General features: G+C 49.9%; 1 protein-coding gene across 1 annotated transcript; it reads right to left on the bottom strand.

The window, feature by feature from the left end:
* Positions 1-291: 291 nt before the first annotated feature.
* PMM1 (phosphomannomutase 1) lies at positions 292-11,754 on the bottom strand. Its single transcript, XM_069099427.1, has 8 exons — positions 11,481-11,754; positions 6,673-6,790; positions 6,006-6,082; positions 5,514-5,605; positions 4,863-4,962; positions 3,225-3,300; positions 2,656-2,771; positions 292-1,569 (listed from the first exon to the last, which is right to left on the bottom strand). Exons 1-8 carry the CDS (start codon positions 11,562-11,564, stop codon positions 1,447-1,449), a joined length of 786 nt encoding a protein of 261 aa, XP_068955528.1. The 5' UTR covers positions 11,565-11,754; the 3' UTR covers positions 292-1,446.
* Positions 11,755-14,215: the final 2,461 nt, after the last annotated feature.

Below are 14,215 nucleotides of genomic sequence, written 5' to 3'. Positions count from 1 at the left end.
CCACCTTCCTTTGGTGCCCCATGGTCTTCCCCAAACTTGGAAACTGCTGGTAGTTTTGGGGGGAGGGGTCTTCATTCTTCATGGCTTCCCCCCTGTAGCTATGGGGCAATAGTTGTTACTGACTTCATCTCCCTTCACTTGGATTATATCCTTGGACCCCTGTGAGCCTCAGTGTCTTCATCTACAAAAAAAAGGGAGTCAGTGTCGATGGTTTCTGGGGTCCCCTTGAACTCAAGATATATATTCCTATGGATCCCTTTTACTGGAAAGGAAACAAGGGCTAGGCTGAGATGGATTTCTGTCGTTTAATAGAATTTGTGACATAATAAAGCTCTCTATTGTTTAGAGCTATGCCCTTCACCCCTAAGCAGAGCTTTTTCTTACATACATACACTCTCTCCAACATAATTTTTTTTTCTTTGCACAGAAAAACAACATTGATTCACTCTAGGTGAGGACGGACAGTGTCCTAGCACAAGGGTCAGACCCAGAGGGAACAGGTCATATTGTGTAGGGGGGTGTAGAGGCAAATCAGGCCTAGGATGGTGAGTCCTGGACTTCTCCTCCCCCTGCCAGGCAGCCACAAGGCTGGAGGATGTGGAGGGAGGAGATAACAAGGCCACCCCCTAGCTCACAGCTGTGTATCTTAGTTGAATGGCATGCCAGGGGACCAATAGTGGCTCTGGGTGTGTGGGTGGTTGGGGATAAAGGGTGACCAGGGCATCAGATATCTGCCTTTTAGGGCTTGCCTCCTGGTTGAGGTGGGGTTTAAGCTCTTAGACATGCAGGGATGAGGCTAGCACCCACCTTCTGGGTAACCCTTGGTGTGCAACTGGGTGGATTCCATCTTGCCCCAATCCAAGGGGGAGAAGAGGCTGGGAGGGACCTGGCCCAAAGCCAGCACTTCCTAAATGCTTACTGATGGCCTTCTCCCCATGCAGCCCTTCACCCACCTGTTCTCTAGGCCCTAACAGAAGCTTTCGAGGGGAAGAAAAGGGGTAGGGGAAGGAGAGAAAGAGAAACCTATCCCTTCCTGGATGCCTGTTGTCCCACCCACTCTGGCAACCTTGTGACTATAGGGGAGGATATGGAAATCTGGGACCAGAGATTAGTAACCTAGACTATAAACACCCTGAGGGATGACTTGGGCCCTCCCCCACATTATCTGTCTGTCTGTCCATCTGCCACCGTGACAAAGCTTGGCTGGGCTCCTTCCAACCCAAGCCCCTTACTCCAAATCTTTTCCAGCAGATGGGCAGAGGATGCTCTTCCTCTGTAGGGAAGGGGAAAAAAGAGGGGAGCAGGGAGAAGGGCAAGGGCTGCTGCCAAGCTCCCCCTCCCCCACCACTGCGGCCAGTTGGGGCTCTTTCTCCACATGTCCTGGAGGTGCTTTGACAATCCCCAGGTGAAGCCACCTTGGTCCCTGAGCCCTCAGGGGACACAGCCTCATGCTTCGTGGGCACTCTCTGGGAAGAAGAGCTCCCTGCATCTCTGCACTGTGTCCTGGGGAGAGACCACACTGTGCCCCACCGTCCGGGGGTCATCGTAAATCTCGTAGTCATTGCCCCCCTGGAAAGGAAGAAGAGAGCAAAAGTGACTTTCATTCACCCTCCAGGCCCAGGCCTTCTCGCCCCTCAAATCACCTTTTATTTACCTATCTCCTTGCAGGATGGATCGCTCTCCCAGCAGAATGTAAGATCTTTGAGGGAAGGACCTGGTTGTTTTTCTGTTTTGTTTTCATTTTTATGACCCTAAAGCACCCTATGATGGTGCCTGGCATACAATAGGTGTTTAATATTTGTTAAACTGAATGACCATCCCCGCAGTGCAGCCCAGTCTGGGGTGGAGCAGAAAAGCCACTCTGGGACACTGAGGCCGAGGAATCATTCCAAAGGGCACAACTGGAGAGCACAATAGAGAGGAGACCTGCTGGGATCCACTGGAAGAAACAGGGATTCGGGAGCAGAGCAGGCTCAGGGTGGGGAGGGAAGGGACCTAAGGCTTTCATCAGAGCCCAAGGGCTGGTCTGGGGAGGAGGGATGAGCTTTATTCTGCTGGTTCCGGGAGGCAGAGCTGGGGACAATGGGGACAACTCTCAGGGACCTCTCTAAATCTCTCTAGGCTTGGTTTCATTTATAAAATGGGGGCTTTGAGTGAGATGACCTGTTAAGGCCCCTCCCCTCTGGCTCCAGACCTCACAGTCCTACCACCCAAGGTTTCAGAGAGGCAGATTTTGGCTCAAGAAGAATGACAATGTCCTAACAATGAGAGCTGGCCATCCCCAGAGATGTCCAAGTGTGGGGAGATGTCCTACGTAGGGCCTAGGCTTAGATCTCAGGTCTGCTGGTACACCTGTGTGGCCTTGGGTAAGTCACTGTTCTGGGCATCAGTTTCCACATCTCTGGAAGGAGGGCAGTGGAATGGGGCAGATGACCCCTCTCCCAGCCCAGCACCACCCCCACTTCCCATAGCACCTAACTAGGGACTGAGCCCACTCAAGATGCTCAAAACTAACCATAGCTTCAACCACAGCATTGGATGGGGGGGCACTCCAGAGGGTTCTGGGCTAATTCCGTCCCATCCTAGTGGCCTTCACCTCCCTTCCCAAAGTGACCTCCATCCTCCTCCCCACAGTAGCATGAGCCCTGAACTCACTGGGCTGGTCTCATTCCCAAAAAAGTGAATGGTGTCAAAGCTCTCCTGGTCCAGGCGATCCAGGCAGTAGCGCTTGTCCCAGCCCTCAGGGAAGACGTCGAAGCTGATCATGCCCCCTGAGAGGCCAAGGGAGAAAGGGGATGAGAGAGCCTGGAGGGGGGCCAAGGCACAAGGAAAAGTGACTGAGGCTGAGAGCTGGAGTTCTCCAAATGCAAGCTCCCAGAGGGCAGGAGAGCTCCCTAACTTGCTTTTCTGGATCTACCCAGTATCTGGCACCAGGCCAAGGCTGAATGAATGCTAAGTCTTGGATTGAGAGAGTGAGGAGACCTGGGATCTGCCCCAGCCAGCCATGTGGCCTGGAGGAAGGAGCTCCCCCTCTCACAGCCATTCCCCAACATTAAACAAGGGGGGTGGGACCAGGTGGTCTCTAAGGCTCCTTTTAGTTCTGATCAGGGGCCTGAGAATGAATGCACCCCAGGTAAGAGTGAGGGTACCTTGGGTCAAAATGATCCTTAAGAGGAAAGTTCTTAAGGGGAGAGATCTTCTCAGCCCATCCCACACCCACATACCTCGGGAGAACCTCAGCCCTTTGCCCGCAAACTCTGCCTTCAAGGCCTCCACGAATTTCTCCCGGATCTTTTCTTTCTGTAAGAGGACATTTCTGTGGAGCATTAGAAGGCTTTATTCACATTTTCTCATGCCTTATTCATTCATCTTATCATAACGAATCTCCCAACAATCCTATGAGGAGGGTGAGGTTATTGCTATCACTCCCCCTTTCAGAGGGCTATGGTTTTAGATCTAGAAGGGGCCTTAAGGTCACTGAGTCTACCCCCTCCCCTAGTTTTACAGAGGGGGAACTGAGGCCCAGAAGGACTATGTGAATTGACCAGAGTTCGGGCCTGATTTAGGATGGAAATTCAGTTCTCCCTGGCCCTCTGGCCTCTACAAGAGGCTTATCTCGATTGAGGCTGAGAGGGAGAAGCTTGGCCTTGCCCTGGTCAAGGCAAAGCAGGAGGGAGGGAGAGCAGGCCTCAAGATCCCACTAATTTCCAAATCCTCATACTGGTTGGTCCCTGGGCAATTTCTGCAGAGGTGGACGGACCCTTGTGGTTTGTGCTTTTCTTTCTGTGGGGGGAGCCAAAGTCCACAAAGACCACTCCAGGTCCAGGGAACACGCTTGCTTCTGAATTGCTAAACTCAGAACAGTTTGTGCCTCTTATGTTCCTGGGCCAGCTAGGTGGTGCGGTGGATAGAGTGCTGGCCCTACAGTCAGGAGGACCTGAGTTCAAACCCAGCCTCAGACACTTTACTAGCTATGAGACTTAACCCTGATTACCTAAAATAAATAAATAAATAAATATCCCAGTCTGGGTCTGACTTTTCACACTAGAACTCCTTCAGGGCAGGGGGAGATCTGCCAGCTCTTTGTTCCCCAACAAAGGAGGTGCTGAGTTAATAAACACTGGTGGGTAGATGGTGTTCTCCAGAAGGCAGAGTAAAGATCTGAGAGCCAGGTGACAGGGGTTCAGAAACTGACTTGGACACCAAGCCAGATGACCTCAGGAAAGCCACTGGTCTTCGCTGAGCCTCAACGTTCCCCTCTGTAAAATGGGGGTTACACAAACCTCTACCCCCCAAGTTATTGTGAGAATAAAATGGCAAAATATATGTAAAGTACTCTGCAAACTTTAAATTCTATAGAAACGCTGGCTGTTGTAATAAATATTACATAACCACCCTGCTTGAAAGAATCTCTCATTCCTGCCCTACTGCCTCTCAGTGCTGTTTATGAGGAAAGTGCTTCATGAACCCTAAAAATAATATGGAAATGTAATTCCTTATGGCACATTAGAAAGAGCCCTGAATTTGGACCCCAGGAATTATGGAAAATAATTCCTTTATTTGCTGTCAGATCCTTTGTGATCTGAAACAAGTCCCCTCCGCTCTCCAGGCCCCACCTGACTCAGTAAAAAGATGGCCTTAGACCCACCAATGAGGAAGTTGGAACAGCGAAGAATGCTGGATTTGGAGCCTCCTGTGTTGGGAAAGGGGACTGACCTCTCTGGGCTTCATTTCCCTCCCCAGTAAAATGAGGGGGTGGGCCCATGGAGCTTTCTAGTCTCTGAGGGAGTCCCGGGCACATAAAAATGAGCCATGGCTCTCCTCCTCCCGTCTCCCCAGCCTGGGACGTCCCCTCCCATCACCTTGTCCAGCTCAGAGAATTCAATCCTCTCCTCCAGGGTACAGCTGCGGCCAATGGGGGAGACGTTCAGCATCCCGTTGCGGAATTCGATGAAGGTCCCACTGTGGACAGAGGACAGAAAGGAAAGTATGGCGCTAAGGGTGGGGAGAGCCTGGAGGAAGCTCCTGAATGAAGTCTCCCCTCAACCCAGTGGGTAGAGCACTGGACCTGGAGCCAGAAGACTTGAGTTAAAAATCCTGCTTCAGGCACTTACAGGCTGTGTGACCCAGGACCAGTCACTTAACCTCTGTTTGCCTACTCTATAAAATGGGAATAATAATAGCATGTGCTCCCTGGGGGTGTGGTAAAGATTACCTAAATAAGTCAAGTGCTTTGCATATTTTAATATGCTAGATAAATTCTAACTATTGTTATATTCTTGGTCCTAAGGGCACCCCCCCCACACACATTCCCTGTTCTAAGCTCCCTCCCAGCTCTGATGTTACTGGTTCTAAGCTCCCTTCCAGCCTTGACATTCCCTGTTCTCAGGCCCCTACCCTGCACCACTCTGTCCCAAATTCCCTCCTCAGGGGTTTCCCTCCAGCCCAGCCTTGGATCTTCCCCCAGGACAAGGGGGGTGGGGAGTAGGGGGAAGAAAGGGTCCTGGCCTCACCGCTTCTTGGGCAGCTTCAACAAGGCCATGTAGTTGAGACAGAAGTTGATGAGGTCCTGCAGAAGTTCCTCTCCGAGGTGGTTTTGGATGGTCTGAAGCCAGAGCAGGAGGGGAGAGAAGGAAGGATGAGGAAATGCAACAGAAAGGGGACTACTCTTCTCCTCTGGGGGGGAAGGCAGGTCTATCAGGGACAGATGGTCCCTAGCCTCCCCCCCTATGTTCCAGGGTCCTAGTCCCTCACCTAGCTGGGAGCAGACTCTCTAGAGAGAAGCCCACTGGGGCCTCAGTTAACTTATCTGTAGCATGGGCCATCTCTGCCTCAGGCTGCACCGAGGTCGGAAAGTGTCAGGGCATCAATAAGGACCCCCCAATATGGGAGAGGGACAGAAATTGAGGAGGAAAAGCAGGGTAGGGGTCAAATGGGAAGTATACTGAGGAATACAGGGACTGAGGAGAGACCCGAGAGTAGAGTAGGGGGAGGGGGAGGACAACCTGCTTGGAGAGCAGCCGGCCATTTTTGTACTGCACTGTTCCATTCTCTGCAAAGACGTAGTCAAACTTTTCTATGACTTTAGGTGAGGCATGAGGCGAAGCAGGGAGGCCAGGCAACGTCCAAGGCAGATGGAGACCAGGAGGGAATGAAACATGGAAGGAATGATCCCAGTTTCACCTCCCAATCTGACCCGAGCACCCTCCATCCAATTTTACCAGAATTCCCAAGCCTCAGTCTCCTCCCTTTTATAGAGAGGGTACTTGCCCTCCCCAAAGGAGAACCCCACTTTATAACCTGTACAGAACTGGTACTCATTGCCCACATGACAACCCCCTGCCACCCACCCACCCCCACAAGTCATTTCTCCCTAATTTAAACACCCCCACTTCCTTCTCTGACTCAAATTTATTTTGTTTAGCCCAGAAGCACAGGTGCTGGCTTGGGAGGCCTGGGTGCCTCCCTGCCTCCCCACTCTGTTCCTACCTTTCCCTAACTCTTGGTTCCCCTAATTCCCTCACCTCCCCCTACCCCCACATGCATGACCTCAGCTCTAGCCTCCTCATCACCTCATGGTCTGGAAGAACAAACCAAGGAAAATCAGAGTGAGAGAAAATGTTCCCATATCTAACCCCTCCCCCTCCAGACCTGAGAAGTGAAAATTCTTACCCTCATCCCCCTCTCCCAGCTGTTCAGCGATCTTGGAGTAATCGGAGCCTCCCACCACCCCAATCTTCACCCGCCCCCGAAGCTCCTGGAGGAAGGCTGCCACTTCTGGGTCGATTTTCTAGGGGAGCAGGAGAGAGAGCCCCCAGTCAATACACCATTCCCTTTCTTTTTTCACAAATGTTCTCTTGAGACCCCCCTGGCCAGACTGGAGGGTCCTCTTTTCTCCTTAGTGCAAAGCCAGGCAATTCAACTCAACCTTGATTAAAGCCTTTTCTATAGTCCAGGCACAGTGACAGACACCAAGATGAAAAATAGTATGGTCCCCTGCCTTCAAGAGGCTTAACCTAGATAATAGAGTCAGTGTGGTCCAGTGGAAAGGACCCTGGATGAAGAGAAACAAGACCTGGGTTCAAATCCTTCCTCTGACACTAATACCTATATGGCACTATTGGGCAAGGCACTTCCCCATTTTTAGGACTCAGTTTGTCCCTCTGTAAAAATGAGGGGGTTGTACACAATGGCCTCTGAATTCTCTTCCATCGCTAGCAACATGAACCATCTAATAGGAAGATTGTGACCGTATACAAATAACCCTAAGAGGGGATGGGGGGATGGGACCGAGGTGAAATCTGACACTGAACTATTGGGGAATTTGAGGAAGAGGTCACTTTTTTTTGTTGTTTTTAAGCAATCAGGGTTAAGTAATTTGCTCAAGGTTACACGGCCAGTTATTTCTGGGTGTGATGGTAAGTATCTGAGCCCAGATTTGATCCCCAGGTCATCCCAACACTGGAGCCGGTGCTCCAGGAAGAGGTCACTTTCAAATGAAACCCCTAGGTGGGATTTCTAGAGGAGATGGCAGATGGAAGGCAGAGAAAGATGCTAAGAGGCAGAGAGGAAGCGAAAGTACATCCCCAAGAGCCTTGTTTAGCAATCTTGGAAAGATGCTGAAGAACAGAAGAGGTATCTGACATTGGAAAAAAAAGGAAAACAGATGGAATCTCTACACCATAGGCCTGTGACCTTGCCTTGAGTTCCTGAAAAGACTGCAGGAGCATCAGAGGACAAAGATGAGAAAAGGTGAAAACAGAACATGCTGGAAGGGCTGTGGCAAACTAGGCCAGCTGTAAGCCAGAGAAGCAGCAATAGCTTTCTATAAATAGAATTTTCCTGGTTTTTTTGTTTTTGTTTTAGCAAAGTATTCAACAAAATATCTCATGATATTCTTGGGGGGGAAATGGTGGAAGAGGTGTGGTTGAACTATAGTACAATTAGGTGGATTTAGGAATGGTTGGTTGAAAGACTAGACCCAGAAGTGGTCATTAATAGGCAACTCATCTTAACCTCTCTGGGCCTCAACTACCTCTCTATAAAATGAAAGGGATGGGTTAGATGAGCTAAGGGAACAACACTAAGGAATGAGCTGAATTAAGACTCCATATAGGACCAGTGGATAGAGTGCCAGGCCTACAGTCAGGAAGACTCACCTTTGTGAGGGCATGAGGATGACCCTGTCCTTTTGGACATTTCCCTCTTAAACAGGACCTGCTTGAGTTTAATGATAAACTAACACAAATTATTTCTGTCAGACTTGTGCCTAAGGAGCACAGTTTTCAAACTTTTCTTTGATGAATAAGATGATATAATAATTGCCCGACCTTCCCCAGTCCCTCCACAGTATCACTGTGAAGCTGGAAGGAGACCTTTGCAGACTCTAAAACCCTACCTAGATGTCATTTATGATTGGCATCCAGCTGAGGGGAAGGCAGGGGGTCATCCAGATCTTAGAGGAAGCTTGGGGTGTCAATACGGGTGGAGGAACTGGGGAGCTCTTATATGTTCAGGCATCAGAGAAAAATAAACATAAAGGTGGGGAAAGGCAGGCTGAGTTTGGGGATCTGTTTGATGAGTGGGGAAAGAATACAGAAGAGAATAATAGGGGATCAAGTTGGAAAGCTACATTATAACCAGACTGGAGAGGGCCTTGAATGCCAGATTTAGAAATTTGTACTTTGTTCAGAGGTAATCGGGAGCCACTAAAGACTCTACCTCCTAGTGATGCTTCCACAAACCTTATGTATCTGTGGGGTAAGTAGGGTAAGGCTTATGTTTACTATTTCAGGTATTTGAGGTTAAGGACATCAAGACCTAGGGAGACTTAGGCAATGCTGCCTTGTCCTAGCCTGAGGCAGCCCTAGTCTCCTCCCAGCAGCCTCCAACCAGTTGGCTTTCACCTACATATTTGCATAACAGTAATCGAAGCTTGGAGCAGGGGGAGAGAAGGGCTTGGACTAAGAAGGCCAGTCCGAAGATCAGGATCTATCTTCTGTGGGGAGATTGGCAGGTCTCCACAGATTGGAGCTAGGTGTTTGCCCTTATCTTGGAACTTCCGAGCAGGACCATCTGTTCTGTGGCTTGGGGACCCCTCTCCCGCCCCCTCTCAGTCAGGATCTGAACCATTGGCTGGCCTAGTATAAGAAACCAGGAGAAAAGATGACAATAAGATTTGCAAACGGTGTTATAAATATTACCTTATATTTGTAGAGCCTATATCAGATTACATGCCCACCATGGGGAGAGGGAGGAAGTTAGGAACTCAAGGGATTGTGGAACTGAATGTTGTCAACTAAAAGTAAATAAACAAATTTAATGAAATAAAATTTTAAAAATAAATATTACCTTATTTGCTCCTTACAATAACCCTATGAGGTGCACCGAGGAAACCCCTTTTTATAGGTGAGGGAACTGAGGTGCACCGAGGCCGACTTGCCCAGGATCCCACAGTTAGTAAGGGTCTGAGCCTGGACTTCCTTACTCCAGCTCTCACCAGATCTCACCACAACCTATCAGGGACAATCTTGTTAGGGTTTCCATTTTACAAAGTAAAGCAACTGAGACAGAGAATTTTAGTGACTGGAAAACATCCCTCTCAGTTCTGAGTCTATGAGCCGATAAATAGGGGGGTGCTAGTAAGCAGTTCCTTCTCCCACCATCCCCCCCCCATTTCTGGAATGGGACCTGCAGGCTCTTTAATCTATCATACCCATAACTCTCCTCTGGCTCTTAGGGATCCTGGCTTTCTCAACAAAGCTCCTTCCAAGAGGCATCTCTGGATATCTCCCCTAACTCTAGCCTTCCTTCCCCCCACCCACTCTCCCAATTAATAGCACACACTGTCTCTGAAAATCAAATCTTCCAGCCCTGGAGAAGCGGCTCTATCATTTCTGGCTTTTTACCTCCAGGACATAGTTTGTTGGGCCAGGCAACAATCGTTTATTAAATGCCTACTATGTGCCTGGCACTGGAAATATAAAGAAGTGAGACAGTCCCAGAAGAGCAGAAGTTATACAAATCAACAAATACACAGATGACTAGATTCTAAATTGGCCACTGGGTAATCAGTGTTCCCCTAGGCTGGCACTTCTCTACCATTTTATAATCTCTGGGAGATGCCAGAGAAGGTAGGTGACTGGAAAGCCAGTGTCAGAGATGAGAGGTGAAGCTTCTACACTAATGTCAGTTCAGACGTCCATGCTCAGCCAAGCCAAGGGGGAGAGTCCACTACTCAAAGTAAATAGGCCTTGGGAAGGGTGGGGGACAGGACAGAGAGGGGCAGGCACTTAGGCAGAGGTGAGAAGAGACAGAAAAAAATGATGCCAATAAAAAGCTGGCTCTAGAAATGGGAGTGTTTATCCCAGGGGTGAGAATTAGAATGATTAGGGTAGGGAGGTAGGGCATAGGAGGGGAATCACGGTGGGTGCAGAAGCAGGATTAGGGTGTCTAAGTGGACCAAAGGGAGTATGGGAAGACTGGGAAATGGGGGGGAGGCTGCTGGGGAGGATTAGGGGAGCTGCAGAAGGGATTAGAGAGGGATTTACCACTACCCTAGACTGTGAACTTGTTTTAAAAAATACACATTTTGATATTTATGTTTTTAGAGAATTACTTTCCTTTGTTATCTTCATACTCTATGCATTTAAAAACACGATTATAATTTAGAAATGAAATTGAAAAACTTAAAAAAAATTGGGTTAGGAAAAAAACTAAAACATGATTCTGGAAATATTGGGTGCACCAGGCTGTCAGAGGGGTCCAAGACACAAACAGGGGTTACAGTGAAGACCCCTTGGGTTATTAGGAGGGGTCGGAGAACGGTGAGGAGGGGAGTCACATGGGGGGAGGGGAGAAGTTTAAGATGCAGGGAGGTACCAGCAGAGTAAGGCCTTATCGAAGGGACTAGGGTGGTCTGGCTGCGTTGGGAGAGGGTGGAGGGGGTAGGGTGGGGAGACGGTTGGGCCCGGGGTAAAGGCCAGGATAGGGGGCAGTCCTGGGGAAGTAAAGGATGGAATTAGGGGGTCCCCCGGAGGTGATGGGAGACTGCCGTTCTTGGGCAGGCTTGGGTGGGTGGCATATCCAAAGTGAGGAAGTGGGAAAGCCGGTAGTTAGGACGAGGGCGGCGTGACAAGTGGGAGGGAGCGCGCTAGGCTGTTCTGGGGAGAGTCAGACGGGCATTGGGGGTGCAGGCTGGGGACGGAGCCCCAGCGAGGCGCCAGCATGCACCCTGTTTCCTTGGCATCAGGCTTCTAAGCCAAGTTCTCTCGGCCTCCCCGCCCAGACGCGCGCGCACACACGCTCCTCCACCCCACCCCCCCCAGCCTCGGCTCCCAGCCCCCCATTTCTCGCCCGAGCCCCTCCCTGCGCTGACCCTGCGTCTGCCTCCCGCCCTGGCGTCAGTCCATTCATTCCAGGTCCAAGGGCGGCAGGCAGAGGCCGTGGACAGGGGGCCCAGGACTGCGGGGCGGCCGTACCTGGCGAGCCGGGGTGAGGGTCCCGTCCACATCGAACAGGCAGAGGACGCGCTCCTTCCTCCGGGACGACTCCCCGTTGGCCATGACCTAGGCCCGGGCGAGTGGCGGAGGCTTCGGGGTTGGCGGGAGTGACCCAGGCTTAGCCTGAGCTGGAGGAGGAAGGAGAGAGGAGAGAGGGAGGGGGAGACAGAGAGAGGAGGTGGAGCCCAGCCCTGGACCTCCGCGGCTCACAGGGCGGTGAACACGTTCCCTTTCCCCGCCCAGGGTGACAGCCGAGAGGGAGGGACCTGGCCGGGCACTGTCAGATCTGGCCCCGCCTCGCCCTTCCACCCGGCCTCAGGCATCTGATGGATTAACCAGTCCCCTGGAACCCACCTCTTCTGTGAAATGTCACAGCCGAGAAGGGGCTTAGAATAGGGATGTCAGAGCCGGAAAGGGGCTTAGAAAGGGGAATGTAAGAGCCAACAAGGGGCTTAGAAAGGGGGATGACAGAGCCGGGAAGGGGCTTAGAACTGGGAGGTCAATGTTGGGAGTTGTTGATATTAACACCACTTGATTTAACAAAGGAGAAAACTGAGAGAATGAATGAAAAAGCATTTGTGAAGTGCTTTCCTGCTGGGCAGCGCTGTGCTAAATGCTGGAGATACCTGGCTCCAGGACATCGACTACCAGATGCAGCTCAGGTTGCAGCCCAACCTTCCCTCAAGTCAAAGGCCCCTGACCCACTGGACCTGGCTTCAGCCAGGTTGGGAAGCTGACCCTTTGAACTGGCCCAGCGAGGCAGGGATACCTCTTGCCAGCAGGAAGTGGTTTCAGAAGCTGAGACCTTTGCCCCTTACCCCAAAAGATGTTGGGTCTCATTTGTTTGAGGGGAGGAGTGATGGGGTGCTGTGACCTGGACCCTAAAAGGAAAAGACTATGTCTTGGAAAACAACCCAGTCCCTGAATTACCCCACATGTGTCTGCAGCCTAGACACTGGCACCTCCAACCAAGGCACTGGGCATTTCTTCACGGTCCCCTTACCACTCCTTAATCCCAAGCAATGCCTTTCACTGTCCTTTTGTAAATAACCATCAGTCTCACCCCCATTAAGTCACAGGTTCACTAGGAACCCTGCCCATTTCTGTTGGCGTTACAATAAACCTTGCCACTTGACTGGAGAAAAAAATGTTTGCATGTGTATACATATACATACACATACACATATACATATACATACGCACACATACATATACACACACATACACATATACATACACTACTGTAATGGGAATGTAAATTTAAAGATCTTCCCTGCCCCTAGGCTAAAGTGCACCTGGAGCCTGGGGTAGGAGGCTTGTTTTTCAGTAGATACTTCTTGATTGGCCAGTGAGTCAATAAGGTTGTTACATTCTCTGAGCCAGGAGAAGGTTATATAAGCCCTGATGTGTAGCTTTGTTGTGGGGCTAACTTTGAGAAGTGTTCTGTGATTTGATATGGATTCTGGGAAGCCGTTGTCCAGAGGGCCCCCCCCTTTGAAAAACCCAGATGTTGAAACCCAGATGTTGATTTGGTATAGATATAATGGTTGGACAGTTTGGAAATCTGTCTACTTGATCTGTTTCTGTCTTGATCATTCTGCTTGTATACTTTGAAGTTCAGGGTGCTGACCTTTTTCCCCTGAACGAGGTAAACGATATATGTTTGACTGATTAAAGTAAGCTTGTTAACCCATTTTGAGTTGCTTTCCTTTATCAAAGCAGATCTAAGAACCTATGTGAGCAGCCACCCTGGGGACGCTTCAGGTGCTTGCTGCCACAACTACGAATACACATATACATATAAATACACATATACACACATATACATACACGTATACATATAATACACATGCACACACATATACATATACATGCACAAACACATACACATACACACCAACCCAAGGTGGCTCAATGACCCTTGCCCCCAAGGAGCTTACATCCTTTTTTGGGTAGGGAGAATGGTGTCCATCGAGTTTAGAGCACAAGTCAGAAGAAATGATGATTGCAGTCTTTAGATAAATGATTGACAAGGCCTTTGCTGGTAGGGAAGGCTGATATTTGATGTAGCTATAAGAATGGTTTGATTCCTGGCCTGGAGCAAGAATTAGAAAGGTGGGATAGAGTCCATGCTCCAGCCTGGTGGATAAGATGATTACTAATCAGAGCCCAGGGTCCCCAGGATGGAAGCCCAGAGTCTGCTCAAGCTGGAGGCTGGAGCTGTGGCAATATGACCATGACAGTGGAAGGGACTTGTTTATGAAAAATCTCCCAGCAGGTAAAAGAAGACCCTCAAGGTTTCTGGTCAAAACAGAAATAATTGCTCACTCAGAGATTCACTCACTCAGAATTCAAATATAGTCAATTAATACGGGGGAGGAGGAACCCAGGTTTTTTTCTATTTCTTCATTTAGTTACTAGGTCAAGTCAGCCTCTGAGGGATGAGGCTGATGATGAGATTGGGGTCAGTCTTGGGTGAGACTCCACCTCCCGAACTCAACTGGGAAAGTCTAGTTCTGACTAGAGGGTAAAGGCCACCTTACCTAGGTGAATTCCACATAAGTGGTCTGGGTGGAGATGAGTCTCTTTGTCCCCAAGGGTGGGGGTCAAAGTCCCCCAGCCCTTTATTAGAATAAGCCCCATCCTATACAATAACTTGAATGCAGAAGAACCAGAGAGGGAGGGACAAGGTGCTTTGACTGCTCTTCTCCTAC

This window comes from Petaurus breviceps, unplaced genomic scaffold, assembly GCF_028583685.1.
Source record: "Petaurus breviceps papuanus isolate PSGF00001 unplaced genomic scaffold, PetGlider_PUasm1.0 379, whole genome shotgun sequence".
NCBI lineage: Eukaryota > Metazoa > Chordata > Mammalia > Diprotodontia > Petauridae > Petaurus > Petaurus breviceps.
This window is presented reverse-complemented; position numbering and strand designations above follow the sequence as displayed.